This window comes from Hesperophylax consimilis, chromosome 8 (assembly GCF_061612785.1).
Source record: "Hesperophylax consimilis isolate HC1 chromosome 8, BYU_Hcon_1.0, whole genome shotgun sequence".
NCBI lineage: Eukaryota > Metazoa > Arthropoda > Insecta > Trichoptera > Limnephilidae > Hesperophylax > Hesperophylax consimilis.
Window position 1 is genome coordinate 17,430,440 of NC_142843.1, and position 17,763 is coordinate 17,448,202.

At 36.6% G+C, this 17,763-nt stretch overlaps 1 protein-coding gene across 1 annotated transcript in view; it reads right to left on the reverse strand.

Annotated features, from left to right (window-relative positions):
- Nucleotides 1–383: 383 nt before the first annotated feature.
- LOC149421660 (diacylglycerol lipase-beta-like) overlaps nucleotides 384–17,763 on the reverse strand; it is a 100,845-nt gene continuing 83,465 nt past the window's right edge. Inside the window, exons 4-14 of the mRNA XM_089634967.1 lie at nucleotides 14,894–15,006; nucleotides 9,931–10,152; nucleotides 7,767–7,916; nucleotides 6,684–6,852; nucleotides 5,959–6,082; nucleotides 5,043–5,292; nucleotides 2,538–2,630; nucleotides 2,237–2,391; nucleotides 1,942–2,091; nucleotides 1,420–1,532; nucleotides 384–1,256 (exon numbers count right to left, since the gene is read on the reverse strand). Of these exons, the coding sequence (XP_089491093.1) occupies nucleotides 1,085–1,256; nucleotides 1,420–1,532; nucleotides 1,942–2,091; nucleotides 2,237–2,391; nucleotides 2,538–2,630; nucleotides 5,043–5,292; nucleotides 5,959–6,082; nucleotides 6,684–6,852; nucleotides 7,767–7,916; nucleotides 9,931–10,152; nucleotides 14,894–15,006 (1,711 nt within the window). The 3' untranslated portion in view covers nucleotides 384–1,084. The remainder of the gene's footprint in view (nucleotides 1,257–1,419; nucleotides 1,533–1,941; nucleotides 2,092–2,236; nucleotides 2,392–2,537; nucleotides 2,631–5,042; nucleotides 5,293–5,958; nucleotides 6,083–6,683; nucleotides 6,853–7,766; nucleotides 7,917–9,930; nucleotides 10,153–14,893; nucleotides 15,007–17,763) is intronic.

A 17,763-nucleotide genomic window follows, 5' to 3' on the forward strand; every position in this document is an offset into this window, starting at 1 on the left:
TTATAATTCAAATAATCACTTACTGTCAAAATTATAATTTAAATGCACACTTAGGACGGGTTGTTTCGGAGAATTTGAACAATTCATCAAATTTCAACGTTCGTTTGCGGGTTCTGTGAAAATCCTATTCAAGTTCTATTACTATATCATTGTGGGCTAGTTGCTTGACAAAACTGAAATAAAAACAGAATTTGAAAAAATCTTTCACAGAACTTGAAAATGAACGTTGAAATTTGATGAATTGTTCAAATTCTCCGAAACAACCCGTCCTTACTGTCAAAATTATTTTAAGAACATTGTATCTTGAATACACATTTTTTCCGGAACTACCGATTGGTTGTCAATCAGTTATCATTAAACCAAAAATAGATATGTTTGCTGTATAAAATAAAACACGCAACACCCGTATCATAATTTTTATAATTATTGTATAAAAACAGTCTATAAAAATATTTGATAAAATTTTAATCTAGATTATTGCTTATTTGATAACAAAAATGGTGACTTGCATGTGGTAACCTTGTCTACCATAGATCATGTTTCTGTCAATATTACCTCATCACAATTTAAAATCAACAAGATCTGTAACATTCTCTACATGCGTTACATCTTGTTTTGGCAAGTATTACATACTATGATAGGTTGTCATGTACGTAAACATATTACAGTAAATGAAGTTGCTGCATTGCGTATCACACAATGTTAGGTTACTAAATAATGTGTATACACATAATGTAGTCACTGCGTTATTAAGATATAGAGTCACGGCAATTATACTTTATTTTAAATAAATAAATAACATCACGATGATGGTCAAACTATTCCTATATTTATATTATTGGACGGAAGTGTTTCTTGGTCTCACTTTATTGTCTTTTGTTAAATTAATCACATTCCAATACAAAGATCATTTCCAATATCATTAAATGTAAAGTTAAACCCTAAGGGTGCTACAATTATTTTAATATAAGGGTGATCACAGCTTTATTTTTGCACTACACACGAGTGTAACAAACACACACATGATAAAACAATGTCAGGAACATGTAGAAAACAAACTGGTGCACCGCTGACTTGAGAGATTTCAAATATGGGTGATTTGGTATTCCTGCTTTTCTCTCAGCACGGTTTCCAGAGTATTGTGCACGTTGTAGGGGAAGTGGTCCAGCAGCATCCTCGGCATTACGCACAGCTCCTTGAAGTCCTCGGAACAAGCCCAACGCATTTCAAATGTTGGCTCATGAATTTTGGATTTCCTATAAATAATCATAAATAGAATTGGGCATCAGAAAATGATCAGCGATATAAAGTTATTCTTAAAATTTCGAGTAATGATTGTTTCAAACTTCCTTAATTATTGAAAACCCTAGAAAGATCACAAATTGTATTAAGTTTGAAAGGAATGAATTTTATGCTTACTTTTCTATTCCTATTCTCTTTCGTCTAACGATGTGAAGAATCCTACCGGGTGTGTAAAGCCGTACTTTGGAAAACCTTCTAAGAAAAATATCCTTTGACAAAAGTGCAGCTTCCTGAAATAACAACACGCACTTAAAAACTGTAATTATTTGTGATGATAAAATATCTCAGTTTGAATTATTAAATACATAGTAATATTATTGACAAGGAGACATTCTATGTAGATGATCAATATTAGTAATCTACAGAGTTCACGCATTAGCATTGTGCAATTTGCTACATTTCACCTTATTCCGTAACCTAGTCCAATTTAGTTTGCTAGGGTTGTCTCTTAGTAGGGTAAACACAATGCTCCATCAATCTCTATCTACTGAGTGATTCAATTCCAACCTCCTTCGCTTCTTCAGAGCAGGAAAGTCTCCAAAAAGCAGTAGTCCTTGGTGAAGCAGTCACAGGTCACACCAGTAAAGGGTACTCAATAATCTTATCTTTTTAAGTTAAGTGAAAAATGATAATCCTTACGCTTGATATATTAACAGTAATAAGTGCATCCCCATTTCCATTTGTGTCCGCTTTGTTTTCCAAATCCTCCGGATCTCTCCACGTGGACTCCAAGTCTCGAGTCGGTACTCCAAATATAGCATACCCAAATCCATTCAACATGATGCGGTACTGTAAACAAATCCATCAGTAAATTATATTAACCAACATACTGATCATAGCTACGTTGTAACTTTTCTCATAAACAATGCATAATACAAAAGAGAGGTTTCAACGGAGCTTTTTGATGTTACAAGTACTCAGGTGTGAAGCATACCTTGGGTAGTTTTGTGGCATGAATGGTTTGCATGATCTTGGTTCGAAGATTCTCCGCACTCTCCACACTCAGTCTCATGACCAGGTCATCGCCGACCCCCACCGTAAACACAAAGCCCTCTGTGTAGCGGGCTGCCTCACGGCTTAGGACTCCGGCTGGAACAAAACAAGCATTCATCAGAAACAGAAGTTACCACAATTTCATTGTTTTTGGCAAACATGAATTGACACCAAGAATGCTGTGTCAAATAGATTTCAACTCAAAGAGTCACTCTGCTTATCTGATTATTTGTAATACTTACCAGGAATAGAGAATGCGTACACCCGCAGATCTGGATACTTTGGACGAAGCTTCAGCGCCACAAGCACTGCGACGCCGGCTCCCAAACTGTGACCTACACATTCATCAAATTCAAATATTATTATAAGACAATTTGATAAATAATTATACATACCTAGTCATCATAATAATATCACAGCTAAGAAGTTCCAAGACATGTGACTTTTTCTAATGATGGTGCAGTTTTATAATATTGACTGTTCCAAGTCAAAATGGTGCAATTATTTCTCTGATTTCACTCTCTTGAAAAGTTGATATTTGTCACTAACGTTCTTTTTACTTAGGACAATCGATGTATAGGTAAGTATATTAATAGGTACTTTAAGCAAAAAATATAATAAGCTAAACATTGAGAAAACAAAGAAAATTAATTTCAGTTAGGCCATGTGTTGTTCGACTTTTGGAGATTTTCTCCTCATTCTTGACCAAAAAGTTTAAGATCGCAGAGTGTCCATCATCTGGTCAAAGCACAATTTAATTTAATTGCCCTGATGATGGACACAGGGATGGAACAATTCAACCTTCTTTGGGAAGGAGTTATAACCCTCAGACACGGTTAAGTACATCGGAGTCTCATAGGTGCCAAACTGAGCTGGAAAAACCAAGTGGAAACAGTATGCAGAACCATGAACCATGCATGCAGCCTTGGTCAAAGGAGGAGAACAATACTGAAAACAGAGATGGCCACACTCAACCACATGCAGAGAAATTACAGGAGCCATGCGAACCACTCCAATACTAGCTATGGGAGTACTGCTGAATCTACCCCCACTAAACTTAGAAATAGAGGGGGCGCCAATGGTGGCAGCATAGAGGTTACAATGGAAAAGTCAATGGAGAGGCGAGTTGCCCAAAAACAGTCACACGGAAATCGGAACAAGACTGAGGGCGATTAGTCCAACAGTTGGAATGAGGCAGGATGGCAAAAAAGCTGACTACTTCTTCAGAGAGCAGTTTAGAGTGACGTACCCCACAAGGGAGGAATGGGACACGGTTCAGGCCCTACTCACAAACGGGAACTAATCTGGTTCACAGATGGGTCCAAGATGGAGAAGGGAACAGGGACCGGGGTCTGTTTACAGGGTTCCACGAGGGAACTTAGTTTACCACTGGAACAACTGTATTTCAAGCTGAGATGGAGGCCATCATAGCTTGTGGAAAGGAGAACATACGTATCGGGCACAGGAATAAGAACATAGGCATATGCTCTGATAGCCAGGCAGCTCTAATGGCACTGGAAAGTAACCGATGCGACTCCAGACTGGTGATGAAATTCTTGAAGAACTTGCTACCATCAATAAAATAACCCTGATCTCGTACCAGGACATAAAGGAATTGAGGGCAATGAGCGGGCTGATGGACTAGCAAGGAAAGGGGCGAAACCACCACTTGCAGGATCTAAGCCGGCCGTAGGAGTAGCAGCTTGCTATACTAAAATATATATTGAAAGGTGGGTCAAATCCCGGCACTGGGAGGAATGGGAAAGGGCACCCGGAATGAGGCTATCCAAAGTACTCAACGGACCAGACCCAAGGCGAACCAGACAACTACTCAATATGGACAGAAACTCACCGAGGAAACTGGTGAGACTACTAACGGGACACTGCCATCTCAGGAGGCACATGCAGTTGTTGGGAGTGGAAAACACCAACAGAAGAGGATGAAATGACTCCAATTCACCTTTGGTGCCAATGTCCCGGTCGGTGACCGAATTGACATCGTGCTTGGGTCTCACCCAGGCGTAGTGTGTTCAATTCCTCGGCCGGCTAAGTCCTCCACCACAACACAAGCAACATTTTCCGCTTACTGTGGTGGTAGTAGGAGATTTTCAAATATTGTCAGGTTATTCGTAACCCGGGAATGTTTGTCTTTCTTTTAAAAAAAAAAAAAAAAATATCCCGCTCTGTTGGGAACAAGGCTCAGATACCTGGGAAGACACATTGTAGAACCAGAAGACATAGCCACATATCCATTGACAACCCTGGTAAACTTTATTAAAGGGACCGGATTACTGTTGAAGGAATGAGGTAAAATGGGAAACAGCACAATGGGCCTATGGACCTTGCTCACGGGAACCTTACGTCAACCGTCTCCTAATACACTGCAAGGTTGACCGAACTGTTCTCTACTGTTGCTTTACACAATACCCAAAGACAAGCAACATAAAACTTTTATGTCATGTACATACCTTTACGTCTTTTTGGTAGAATACATAGTAGAATTATTAATGAAGAACACAATACGTGTAATTAACATCACCGTAAGTCCCGCTTTGAATGGTATCGTTAGTAAAATTGAGAAGGACATAAAAGTACAAATAATTGTCTTGGAGCCAGAAATAGTTATTGGGTACATATATCAACCATCTCTACTTATGTCCCGTTTTGGTGTTGAAGAGATCTGGTCACATTATCACAAAAGTACTACGTCTATGTCTACGTCTATAAGTCTATGTTAAGATTCTCACCAGTGATAACGAGCGTATAATGCGGATACTGATAGAACGCCCTCTCCAGGAGGGATTGCAGCTTGTGCAACAGCTTGCTGGCACCCATTGCCATGCCCTTGTGGGCCGAGGTATCAGGGGGCAGGCCCTGCGCCTCGAATCGCTCTGAGCCGGCAGTCAGATCCGTGAAGATGTCCCGCAGTGACATGGAGCCCCTCACTGCCACCACGATGCTCTGCATCTTGTGGTCGGCTATCACGCAGAAGGGTAACTGGAAGATTATGAATTTTGAGGTTATATTTTGTTGGATGGTTGGGATCTATCCCTGTGTTCCCTGTGCACCCATTTTCATCTCTTCTTTGAATAACCTGATAGGCACAAACAAATAAAATCATTTCTCTGAGCTATTCTGGGGAAATTGTTATTCATGTGCACTCATTTCTTTAACCAACTATGTGATTAATTAAGAATTAATATAGATAAAAAAATGGCGAGTGCAAAGATTTATACCAACAAAGTAATTTAATGAAAATTAAATAGATAATTCATTGCCAATTAATTTGCAAGCTAAAAAAATACTAAAAAAATAGGCCTTCCCGGACCTCCGGATTTATAGTCGAGAACTTTACCCCTAAGTAGGGGAGTAAGGAGGCCCTCGACTAAGAAGGCCGTCAAACTCCTCACACTCACAATACACCTTAATTGGGAATGCCATAATCCCGAGATTTTAACATTAAAAATATAGGCATTCGCCGGGGTTTGGACCCGCGACCTTCGGATTCATAGTCGAGAACTTTACCCCTAAGTAGGGGAGTAAGGACGCCCTCGACTAAGAAGGCCGTCAAACTCCTCACACTCACAATAGACCTTAATTGGGAATGCCATAATCCCGAGATTTTAACATTAAAAAAACAATCAAATAAATGTGCGACCCTACCTCAAATACATGGTTCTTAAAGGATGCAAAGAGAATATCTTCAGTGGGCAGCCCTGACAAATATCTGACTCCGGCAAGGTGACACATGCAGCAGTTGTCATCAGTCACTACTCTCGATTTGGGCCTAGGAAATAATACAAACGATTGAGAATTCATTAATTATTGTTCTGGTTCATTAAGATTATGAATTTTATTGCATCAGGATTGGGAGATACTATGTTGCTCTATGCCATAAAACCTGTTGGTGCCGGAGCACAGGAATAAGTAGTTAAGTGGAAAATTGTAAAATAAAAAATGTGCAAGTACATTAATACACTTCTAATAAAAATATTATGTTTTATCCTTTAACATACAATATCACATGAATTTTTAAAATCAGTGAAATATAATAGTGTAGCAACAAAACAAAATGGTTTTCTCGGTTTTCTATTGTTTATGAAAATAATTTCGTGTAAATCTGATACAAAGTTCTAACTTACATGTCAATAAGGAGTTAAACTCAATACAATATTTTAATTTATGTAACTATTGACAATTATTTATTTCAAATAGTGCTGGATTACCGAAGGTGCTTGATGAAGTGTCAGATTAGTAAGATTCTACTGCATAAATAATTAGATAATTTGAATAGCACCGTTTTTGTGAAAAATAAACTGTAATTAACAGGGTGTTGTATCTATGTATTACTGAAAGCATAATAAGGTTAAGAAAGAAGATTGTGTTACCTCCAACATCCGCAGCAGGTGACAAACCTCAGGAGTTTGCATATTCCCGTGACGCAGTTGGTAAACATAACGTATGGCCAGCCATACGACGATGTGGAGAACTTCAAGAAGTGCAACGCATCGGTGAGATTCATCCAACGGGGTACTTCAGAGAACACTTTGTTTACATCTAGACAAAAAGAGATTTTATTGTAATGGGTGCTTGATTATTAATTTCATGTTTAACGAGAACAGGCTTTATGTTGTTCAACAACTGACATCCAACACAGTGATACCTATTTAAAATAGTCCTAACCTAACCTAGGTTGTTATGATGACAGTATTTATCCATTCCTGTGGCAAATATTTGTCACTATGCTTAACGTGACCAGTTTTTTTGGCTCTAAAATGGGACATAGGTAGCGATGGTTGATATCTTAGAGAAGGGGGGTGCAAAATGAAATATCGACCATCTCTAAATATTGACTCCACGCATAATACTGAGACAATTTGATGTCCTACGTGACAACTTTCTGAAAATGGGACATTATCGCATTCCAAAGCCTTTCTTCGTGACAACAGAACAGATTCCAGGAAAACAGGTCAGTCAAACTGGGACATATAATGGTCACGTAACCATGCTTCAAAATGCATAATAAACAGATTCCAGGAAAACAGGTCAGTCAAACTGGGACATATAATGGTCACGTAACCATGCTTCAAAATGTATAATAAACAGATTCCAGGAAAACAGGTCAGTCAAACTGGGACATATAATGGTCACGTAACCATGCTTCAAAATGCATAATAAACAGATTCCAGGAAAACAGGTCAGTCAAACTGGGACATATAATGGTCACGTAACCATGCTTCAAAATGTATAATAAACAGATTCCAGGAAAACAGGTCAGTCAAACTGGGACATATAATGGTCACGTAACCATGCTTCAAAATGCATAATAAACAGATGTAAATACATATTTTCATTTATATGAGATCCAGCCTTTAAATAACTGACTGATTATGTCTAAGAGCTGGTCAGATAATTTAATTAGAATATGTTAGTGAAGCCAGATGGTCTTCAAATTCAAAGATAAAGCTCACCCGTTGAATATATGGGCTCTTCCTCATTGATCATCTGTATCCTTCTCATCTCACGGGTCTCTCTCTTCTGGCGAACCCGCAGCAGAACACATCCTGCCATCACGTCTGACGGAACGAGATCCGTCGTACGGAATATGGCGCTCAACAGTTCTGGAAATCAAATGAAGCAATATTGACTCTTTAGTACTACATACATTTACACATTACAGTTAGTTTTACATTATGCGGTTTCCAGAAATATTGTTTTGTGTTATTTAGATTTATTAATTAATCGTAACCCTTTTGGTCAGAGTCATTTATCTGCTTATAAAACCTAAATGTGGAACAATGTTACACAAATTAATTTATTTGGATGACTCTTAAATGGACTTTTCTTGTTTCACGGTTTTTGTAAATAAAATGTTTAATTATACTTGAATACTGTACAAGAAAACTGCTGGTCCCTATTCCAGTGAGACTGGAAGGAGTGGGGAGGGGAATGAAATGAGGAAGGGGAAGGTGATGAAGTACCTGGCTGTTCAGATCTGGCCACCTAACACCATTTAAAGCAATTTTCCGATTCTGATTGATGGTCTTTTACGAGGGCGATACTGAGGGTATTTTCCACTTCCTGTAATAAATTCTAATATTGCAATAATTTATAGACAATAAAAGTTAATATATTATTATGGTGGAAGGTCTTCGTCAAGTATAAAAATAACAATAACTTCAAAAGATGAATCAAAAAAAAATTTCAACAAAACAAGTAAATTTTACTATTCTGGCTCCATATCTACCTACTTACATTTGATGTCGCCAGGTTACATGAATAAAAAATGTAAAAAACCAATGACAATGTCTAATTATCTGTGCATGATATGATTTTTAATTGGTTTTCCAAAATATATAATCTTATGTTTAGAATATACTCATGGCCAAACTGCATTTCAAAACTTTAGCCCCGACTTAGACAGTGTCAGATTAATGGAGTTGCCAGTAGTACGAGATTAGTCCGATTCTACTGTCATTCTTATATGGCCATTATTATCTACAAACCAGAATGATTAATCCAGAAGATAAATGTCTAAAAATAATACGACACATACATAAAGTGTAAAGAACACATTTAAATTTGTTGCACATGTATTACACAAGGTGTAATGTTCACCTTTAAATCTGGAATTAACAGATAATATAATTAATCTTAATCTGATGAACTTCCCAGTAAGATTTATATATTGTGTGATTCATTTAATTATCAGGAAATTCGATACTGTTCTGTCTAGGTACTAGGTACTTACTTATCCAAAGTTCATTTTATTAATGAAATGATTAAAACGTATATTTTGCAAATTATTTCAGGCGTTCCGCTGAGAGGTGATTTATAACCACTCTGCCATTTTCATAAAAAACGCATATAAAGAAGAGATTCTAAATAATTTGATGATTAACTATCGCTACCATTAGTATAGACTACCATTCTGAATCGAAAGTTTCCAGAGTAATAGGATACTCCCTCACAACGTACCCCAACAATGGGTTTTTTTTTTACAAGCTATGAACACTGTCAAGAATGTGCGGAAGATTTAAAGTTAATTTTTCTGATTCTGATCATCGTACTAAAAATATAAGCCCGTCGTCCCACAGGCTCGGTAACGGTACCGAATCGACAAAAACTGAAGACCCTGAGCAGAAAAGTAATGTTCACTGCGGTTACCAGCGTAGTCGTTGTGGGACTTTTCTGCGCAGGGTCTCCGATTTTTGTCGATTCAGTACCGTTACCGAGGCAGTAGGAAAATGGGCAAAAACGGTTCCAACACTGGCTACAATGTCATTATGACGTAGAAAATGATACTGGCTGGTAAGACCATGTGTCAGTGATGTTGACCGATGTTACGTCAAAAATGCCAAATTCATGAAAACAAAAATGTCGTTTTGGCGACAAATAAAAATTAGCACATTTTAAACTGTTTTAGAAAATTTTAAATTAAAAATTTAATAAAACTGCTTTTATTATCTTAATTTTTATCGAGAATAAAAAACAACAGTTGGGGGGGGTTCAGACTGTTGCTTGGTTTTCACAGAGATCAGATCTGAATGGCCAGGTGCTTTCCATCTTGTATGATGTTATTATAGATGATTAGTGGCAGGACTTTATGAAAGCAAAAGCAGAAGGCTGTGTAACCTGCAACCTGTTGGAAGGCCTCGTCCCCGTACTCGTCCTTCTTGAGGCAGCAACAGGCCCAGCGGAAGCGGCGCGACCACAGCCCCGTGACCTTGGTGTGGTGGCGCGACTGGCTCGGCGTGTCCTGGCTGTCTCCGTAGCGGATCGAGCCCAGCGGGTCGAACACGATGAACAATCCGAACACGGTGAGGGCAAACAGCACCCAGTTGAACACCACGATTCCTGAAAATAAAAAAATAATAAATATATTTTACAATTAAAACACATAAATTTGTTTTTGACCACAATAGTTTTATTTTCACTCTACCGGTTTCGGAAGAACCCTTCCTTCGTCAGGAGAATATTAAAAACTGATCTACTACACAAAATATTGACATAAATACACAAAAATGTTAAGTGTTTGAGGGAGGAGTGGACAAAGTGGAAGGGGTAATTACGGGAATTCCAGGAAGAACAGAGCGGTTAACTGGAAATATGTCTAGAATAGGACTATAAGACAGATTAATTTGGTTATTTATTATACTGGAGTTATTATTGAGGGATTTTCTGATTTCAAGTGCTTCTAAATTATCTAATTTTTTGCCTTTATTACTACGGTGAAGAATTTTAACCCCTGTGTCTTTACTAAAAGTATGATCGGTGGAAATGAGATGATTGGCAAACTCTGAAAGATTATTGTTATTTAAACATCTTAAATGTTCCGTGATTCTAATATTTATATTTCTAGTTGTCTTGCCTATGTAGAACGATGGACAATCATTGCAACATAGTTGGTAATTGCCTGAGTGGCTAAATTTGTGATCTTTATCTTTAGTATTTTTAAGTAATTTTCCCAAGTTGTTATCAGTATAGAACGCGGGTTTAATGTGGGTAGGCAAATTTTTTGTACTAAGTGAAGAAAAATTGGATATGTATAAGATTTTACGCCATTGAAAGGGATTTATGATTTTATTTTTAGTTTCAGGTGTACCAAATAAAAATGTATTCGTCGAAATGAGTTTATGTTTCTTATTCAGGATTTTATCAATTAAGTGTGTCGAGTAACCATTATTTAGAGCAATTTGTTTTATTTTTGACAGTTCAATTTCGAAATTAACAGCTGATAGTGGGATTTTTAATATGCGGTGTACCATTGAATGATAGGCAGAATATTTGTGCGATATCGGGTGGTTTGACGTGTTATGTATAGTTATATCCTTGAATGTCGGTTTACGATAGATGTTAAATTCAATTCTATTATTTATTGAAGTTAGTGTTAAATCCAGAAAATTAATCGATGCATTACTGCCTACCTCTACAGTGAATTGAATGTTTTTATGAAATGAATTTATAAGAAGAAGGAATTTAGTTAGTTGCCGCTCTGTTCCCGTCCAGATACAAAAAATATCGTCTACATATCGTTTCCAAGTGAGAACATTATTTAAAAGTGATGACTTACAATTAAAAATCTTATTTTCTAAGTTATTCATAAAAATATCTGCCAACAGTGGGCTAGTAGGAGCTCCCATGGGTAGCCCTTGGCTCTGTTGGAGGACGCAGTTGTTATACTGGAAATAATTTTGATTAAGGCACATATTGAATAAACGAGACAGGTCATCAATCATATCTTTATCTAAATTAGAGGAATTTAACATATCTACAATTATTTCTTTGCAATCAGTAGTTGGAACATTTGGAAATAAGTTAATTACATCAAACGAAATTAGCTTAGCATTATGGGGAATAAACAAGTCCTTAACTGAATTTATTAAATTAAATGAGTTTTTAATGGTATATTTGGGGAAAACACATTAGTGGTCAAAAACAAATTTATGTGTTTTAATTGTAAATTATGATGAGCCACAAAGTGAATGCTTTTTACAATTACGTAATAAATATATGTATATATACATCTTGTTCCACGCTCATTTCTTTCATTAGTGCCCATAGACAACCAAATTTATAAGCTAGTCCATTAGGGAAAGGGGAACAAACTAAGTTGCGCGTTGTGCCTTTCTGTAATTTGTCAATAAATTAATCTGACGAATTATTGGTCCTTTTTACAATAGTGCGTAAATTGCTGGCTACGTAAAAACTTAAATATAAATCTCAAATCTGGTGAACAAAAGTTCGGTCTTGTTTCCAAAACTGAATATGTATTTTGTTACCATTGGTCGATGTTTGTTAGACACTTTTACAAATAAATGTGTAGTAATTTATTCATCTCACTCATTTTAGGTGTCGCTACGCAACCCCATTTGAGAGTGGTTCGGTTTTTTAATCGTTTTTACGAACATTCCGATCCTGCGCTGCAAACCATTGCTTTACTTTTCTGTGCATGGTCCGGTTGTTTCAATGTGCACTCTTCGGTGTTCAACGTACAACGTACAACTGATGACGTAGTTTATTCCAAGCATTCTCGAACCCTCATGGTGCCAAAAATATGGTCACGTGGTTTACCTTCAGCTCGTCGAAATGATACCAAGATTATTATAACATGAGTTAGGGCAAATTTAATTTGGATGTCTATGTTAGTGTCCAAATATAAAAGTGGTTCCATGATAACACAATACATTGACAATTCAACACACACCTTTAAAAAGTGCTATAAAGTCATTAAAAGCGATGAAAAAAGTCTTACCGGTAAACTTAACCTACGTAACCTATTTAACCTTGTTTTTTTTCATCACTCTTCATGACTTTATATTACTTTAAAGATGTGTTGGATTGTCATTGTATTGAGTTATTCGGTCATCAGTTCGTACTTTACATAAAATTATGCAACATTGTTTCATTGATCCAATATTTATTTCGTATTACTTGCACTTTTCATTAAAACCTGTTGACCATAGAACGATGTTCGTTTATAGAAATTAGTAAAAATAATTTATTAATTTCATTTCATCAAAAGTAGGGTTAATCTGTCATAAAACAGGAGCCAAAAGTGCACACGATCATTAATTCGATATCTATCCTATTTAAGTATCTGAACATTCTATGGATTTTCAAAGATAGGATTGCCAAAATCTTAAGAAAAATGTATTCCGATTTGTATCGCTTTATAACGAAAAGGCATGTATTAAGAAAAACTGAAAATATTTCTAAAGCTGAATAAAAAATTTACATCTTTAGTTCTCTTCTGGCCGCCCGCGTAAACATCATTGTCAAGCTGTGTTTGAAAGTTACACATATTTTACACAGAAAAAAATGAGTACATGTTTTGCGCCGAAAGGAGATAGGAAAAGTAAGCCATTCTTATTTATTTTTTTATTGAATCATACCTCCGATCATTATCATAATTTCAAGAGAAACAAGTTCTAGGCAAAAGTGTAAATTTATTATATTTACAGCAAAAAAAGAAACGGGCCTCAACTCTGACCTTATCTGCTATGTACAAACACCAATTTAAAATAAACTAACATGTGGCAAACATTGACACCACAGGGACAATGAATCAAGTATTGAAAAAGCATGAAAATTGCACAGTCGCAATCAAAATGTTGATGATGACAAAATTCAGTCCATGACATTCCATTTAATATTATGGAAAACGATAGAAAATTATTTATCTATCCGCCGCGCTTTTAGGCCCAGATTCTGGAATTTTCACTTTTCAACAAGAAACAACCATTACTATTAGGTTATAAGTTTGGGTAAAATAAGTAGGTAAATCTAAATAGATTGAAAACGAAAGTTTCGCAAATGTCCCTCAATAGTAAAAAAATCCAAAATGGCGGTAAAGGGATCGTTTTATCAGGGAAATTTTGAACTTTGATTGAATAAAAATGGAAGTTTAATGCGTTTTTTATCATCTCTCCAAACGAAATTAGTTGTTTCTTGTATTTATTAAAATGAAATGAAGTTTAATTTAAATAACATGTGCCTATTAAAAGTGCAGCGGTTAGAAAAATATTTAAACGATTTTTCGAGCAATCAGCAATTGCAATTCTGGCAAAAAATTTACTTCTTGGAAAAACATTTCTTTCACAACTTGGAAAAAATCTTATTCGTAAGCATCAAATAATAATAATTTAATAAGTATTTTCAGTTTTAGCTTTAACTCATTGCTGCTTTTCAAATTTCCCAAGCGTTTCAAAATATAATGCAGAGTTCTTAATAAAATTATTGTGGCATGTCCGAATTGAAAATTTGTTTTTGACCTTGTTTGTATAACAGCCGTGTTCACTCACCAGAAAAAGAATCAAATCAAATAGGTACCAACGTATTTTTTCGAAAAACTAGATTTGATGCTGTTTTTGCTAAATTCTTTTTAAATTACTACGAAAATCCTATTTCTCCATGATTATCATAAGTTTCCAAATACAGTATCAAGAAATAAATAAACAATAGAAATTAAAACATGTAAATTGATAGAAAATATAGTTGTTAGATTGGCACAGCTGCATTATCGATTAATTTGTGATTTATACCTTGGAACTCACATTGAATCATAGAACGCATCACATTTGGTATAAAAACTTTTTTTTATTATTTCACAAATACTGATATATCGGTAGAGAACTACCGATATATCAGTATTTTTTAAAAATATTTTTTTAATAATAATTATATGTAATATTTTTCAATATTACCTACCACGGACGGTCACTACTTTACATACGTGTACTTAAAGTAATTGCACAGCATGTATTTATAATCTTTTGTTTTAATCAATTTGGTTAGTTTGTTTCTCGTTTCTCAAGTAGTTGCCTAAATGAACGGAGATTTGCTAATAAATTAAGGTAACGGTATACTAGTTTATACAGGTGAATTGTAAATAAATACATTTACCCACTCAATGCATAAAAATGTACAATCAGTCAAGAAAGGGGAAAAATTCATTAAAATGGAACTAAAAAAAACCGATTTTAGAATAAAAAAATAATAGATTAAAAAGTTAGGTTATGATTGACTGCATTTTTTCTACACTTTCTTGACGTACTGTGGGTACTAACTGTATTTCTAATTGAATGATTTCCGTTACCTTCAATGACCACCCTCGTGAAGTCATCGTCGGGTTCGCATTTGATGATCTTGCAGAAGATCCAGATGGTTCCTATTACGTTGAGGACCACCTCTGGCAGAATGAAGGCCACTCTGAAATAAAAAACACGACACGCTAAGGTTAATGAACCAACTTATTAATTTCTCGATTAAATTATAGCTTTTGCATACAAACTGTAACTGGTATAAGCGAGAAAAGTAATCTAAAAAAACGAATTAATTTTCTTTCAGTCAACGTGGAGAAATTTTGATGAAATTCTTAACTATTCAGCAGAACATCTGTTTTGCGCGTTTGACTAAAAACCGTGAGTTCTGGCATCATTTCATTTTCATCATGAGCTATGGAGAAATATCTACTAAACATTGTTTAAAAAACCTTTTCGTCTGTATCATGTTTTCAGTGAAAAAGGTTTAGAAAAGTTTTTAGCAGAAACAAATGTCATTAATGACGTTTACGTGAGGAATTACGTACTTCAATCTCAACAAATTTTTCCTATATTGTATAATTTTATCAGTATGGAATATTATATTCATCAATCTAAAATAGACAAATAGTCTGGTAAGGTATTAAAAATGGATTTTTCAACGTCAGGACAGTTTTCGGCGGTTTGTTCGTCATAATTTCATGAATACTGCATTGACTCCGTAAATACAAATGCTAGGATTTAAAAATAGTATTCTCGCATACAGCACCATATTGATTGAAGTGGGGAACTAAAATAATATAGAGTACAATAAGTGTATTATTGCTAATCTAGGCTTACGACCAATCGTATACGGATTATGTTCCATGCCGCGTGTTGCGGCGTGAATGGACTGTAATTGCGGTATTTTGTGATATTGTTTGATCGACTTACCAATATCTCCAAACTGTCGGCACCTTCCACTTTGCTCTGCTTTAATCACCGGTGGGGGTAATTGTTAGTATTGGAGGAGGTCAAGGAAAGGGAATAGTGATATTGGATTTTGCGATATGGTTCAATGCGTTATAGATTGCTATTTTTATGCACTATTTCACGGCGGTATTTTGCAGTATGACATTTGCCGTTTACAAGCGCGGCGCGGTGGTTTTAATAACTCAAGATAGGTTATGCGGAAGCGGTTGCACTTGCGGCGCGGTTACTTAAACAACTGACTTGATGTAGGTAAACGCGCGGAACGCGGGCGGGAAACAACTCGAACCAAATACTATGCAACAATAACTGGCCCGAGCATGCCCCCCGCCTTGACCAATGGTCAAAGTAACTAATACAACAAAGAAAAAAAATGAAAAACAAAAACACGTTATGAAAGGATTCAATAAACAATACTGAACCCGCGGTAGAACTAAATTCTAAATTAACTAAATCTAAGATAACGTTAAAGTTATTGTGTAGGCAGGGGACAGAGTTTAACGACTGCCCTGCGATATGTTCCGGAGTTAGTCTTAACGTCCGCAACGCGGATCACCCCATCTACGCCGGGGTGGACGTTTACCACTACGCCAATAGGCCATTGTAGTGGTGCGATATTGTCACTCTTAATTATTACCACGGTGCCTTTCGTTATTGGATTCGAATTTGTATTCCATTTCTGACGCGATTGCAGCGTGTTCAGATACTCCATTCGCCATCGATTCCAGAAAGTCTGGACGAGACGATCGACAAGATGTTTTCGTTGCAGCAAATTTACTGGCGCATCTGACAAATCAGCAGCGGGTAAAGATTGTAATGGAGTGAGCGTTAAAAAATGCGCGGGTGTCAAAGGCAATGGAGCCGAAACATCGGTAACGCTGAGCACTGATAATGGGCGTGAATTTAGAATAGCTTCAATCTGATGAAGAACCGTTTGCATCTCTTCGTATGTGAGAAGAGATGTACCCACAACTTTATTTAAGTAACATTTAATGCACTTAATGTTACTCTCCCAGATCCCACCGAAGTGGGGTGCTTGTGGAGGATTCATCTTCCACTCGATACGGTTTTCCAACAAATTTTCTGAGAATTCTTTCTTGTAGTCCGGTGACTCTAAAAGTTCGAATAAAGCCTTCAAATGCGATTTAGCTCCTACGAAATTTGTCCCATTATCAGAATACATTACATTTACAGGCCCTCGACGGGATAGAAAACGTTTGAACGCGTTGAGAAAGACTTCGGTCGAGAGGTCTGAAGCGAGTTCAATGTGAACCGCGCGGGTCACCAGACAGATAAATAAGCAAATGTATGCCTTTTGGCTTCTAACACCCCGACGTCTATGCGGGATTATTTGAAGCGGCCCAGCGTAGTCGACCCCCGTGTGCAGAAAGGCCTTAGCTTCGCGGACGCGGCAAGCGGGTAAATCTCCCATTATTGGGAATTGCGGTTTGGGATTGACTCTAAAGCATGTATTGCACTGATGCACGCGTTTCCGAATCAAATTGCGCGAAGAAAGTATCCAAAACCTTTGCCTCAACAGAGACATAAGTAAGGTGGGTCCCGTATGCAAGTTCTTAGTGTGGTAATAATCTACTATTAAATCAACTATATGATCATGAGCGGGTAATAAAATAGGATGACGACTATCAAATTCGAGTTCGGCGTTTCTCAATCTGCCTCCTACTCTTAGGAGACCGTCCTGAATAAATGGATTTAATTTAGCAAGAACTTGCCGTACTTTCTTGCCGTCGTTCACTGACTTCATATCATCGGAAAAATGTACTTGCTGAACTGCCCTTATAATAGCGGTTTCTGCAATGTCAATATGGCTTAACTCAAATTTACGCGGCAATTTCCTAATGAAGCGAAACACGTAAATGACAATTCGAATTAATTTCGACCACGAATGAATGCGAGAAGCCAATGTGCATAATAAAGGTGACACGATTGTCTTGAG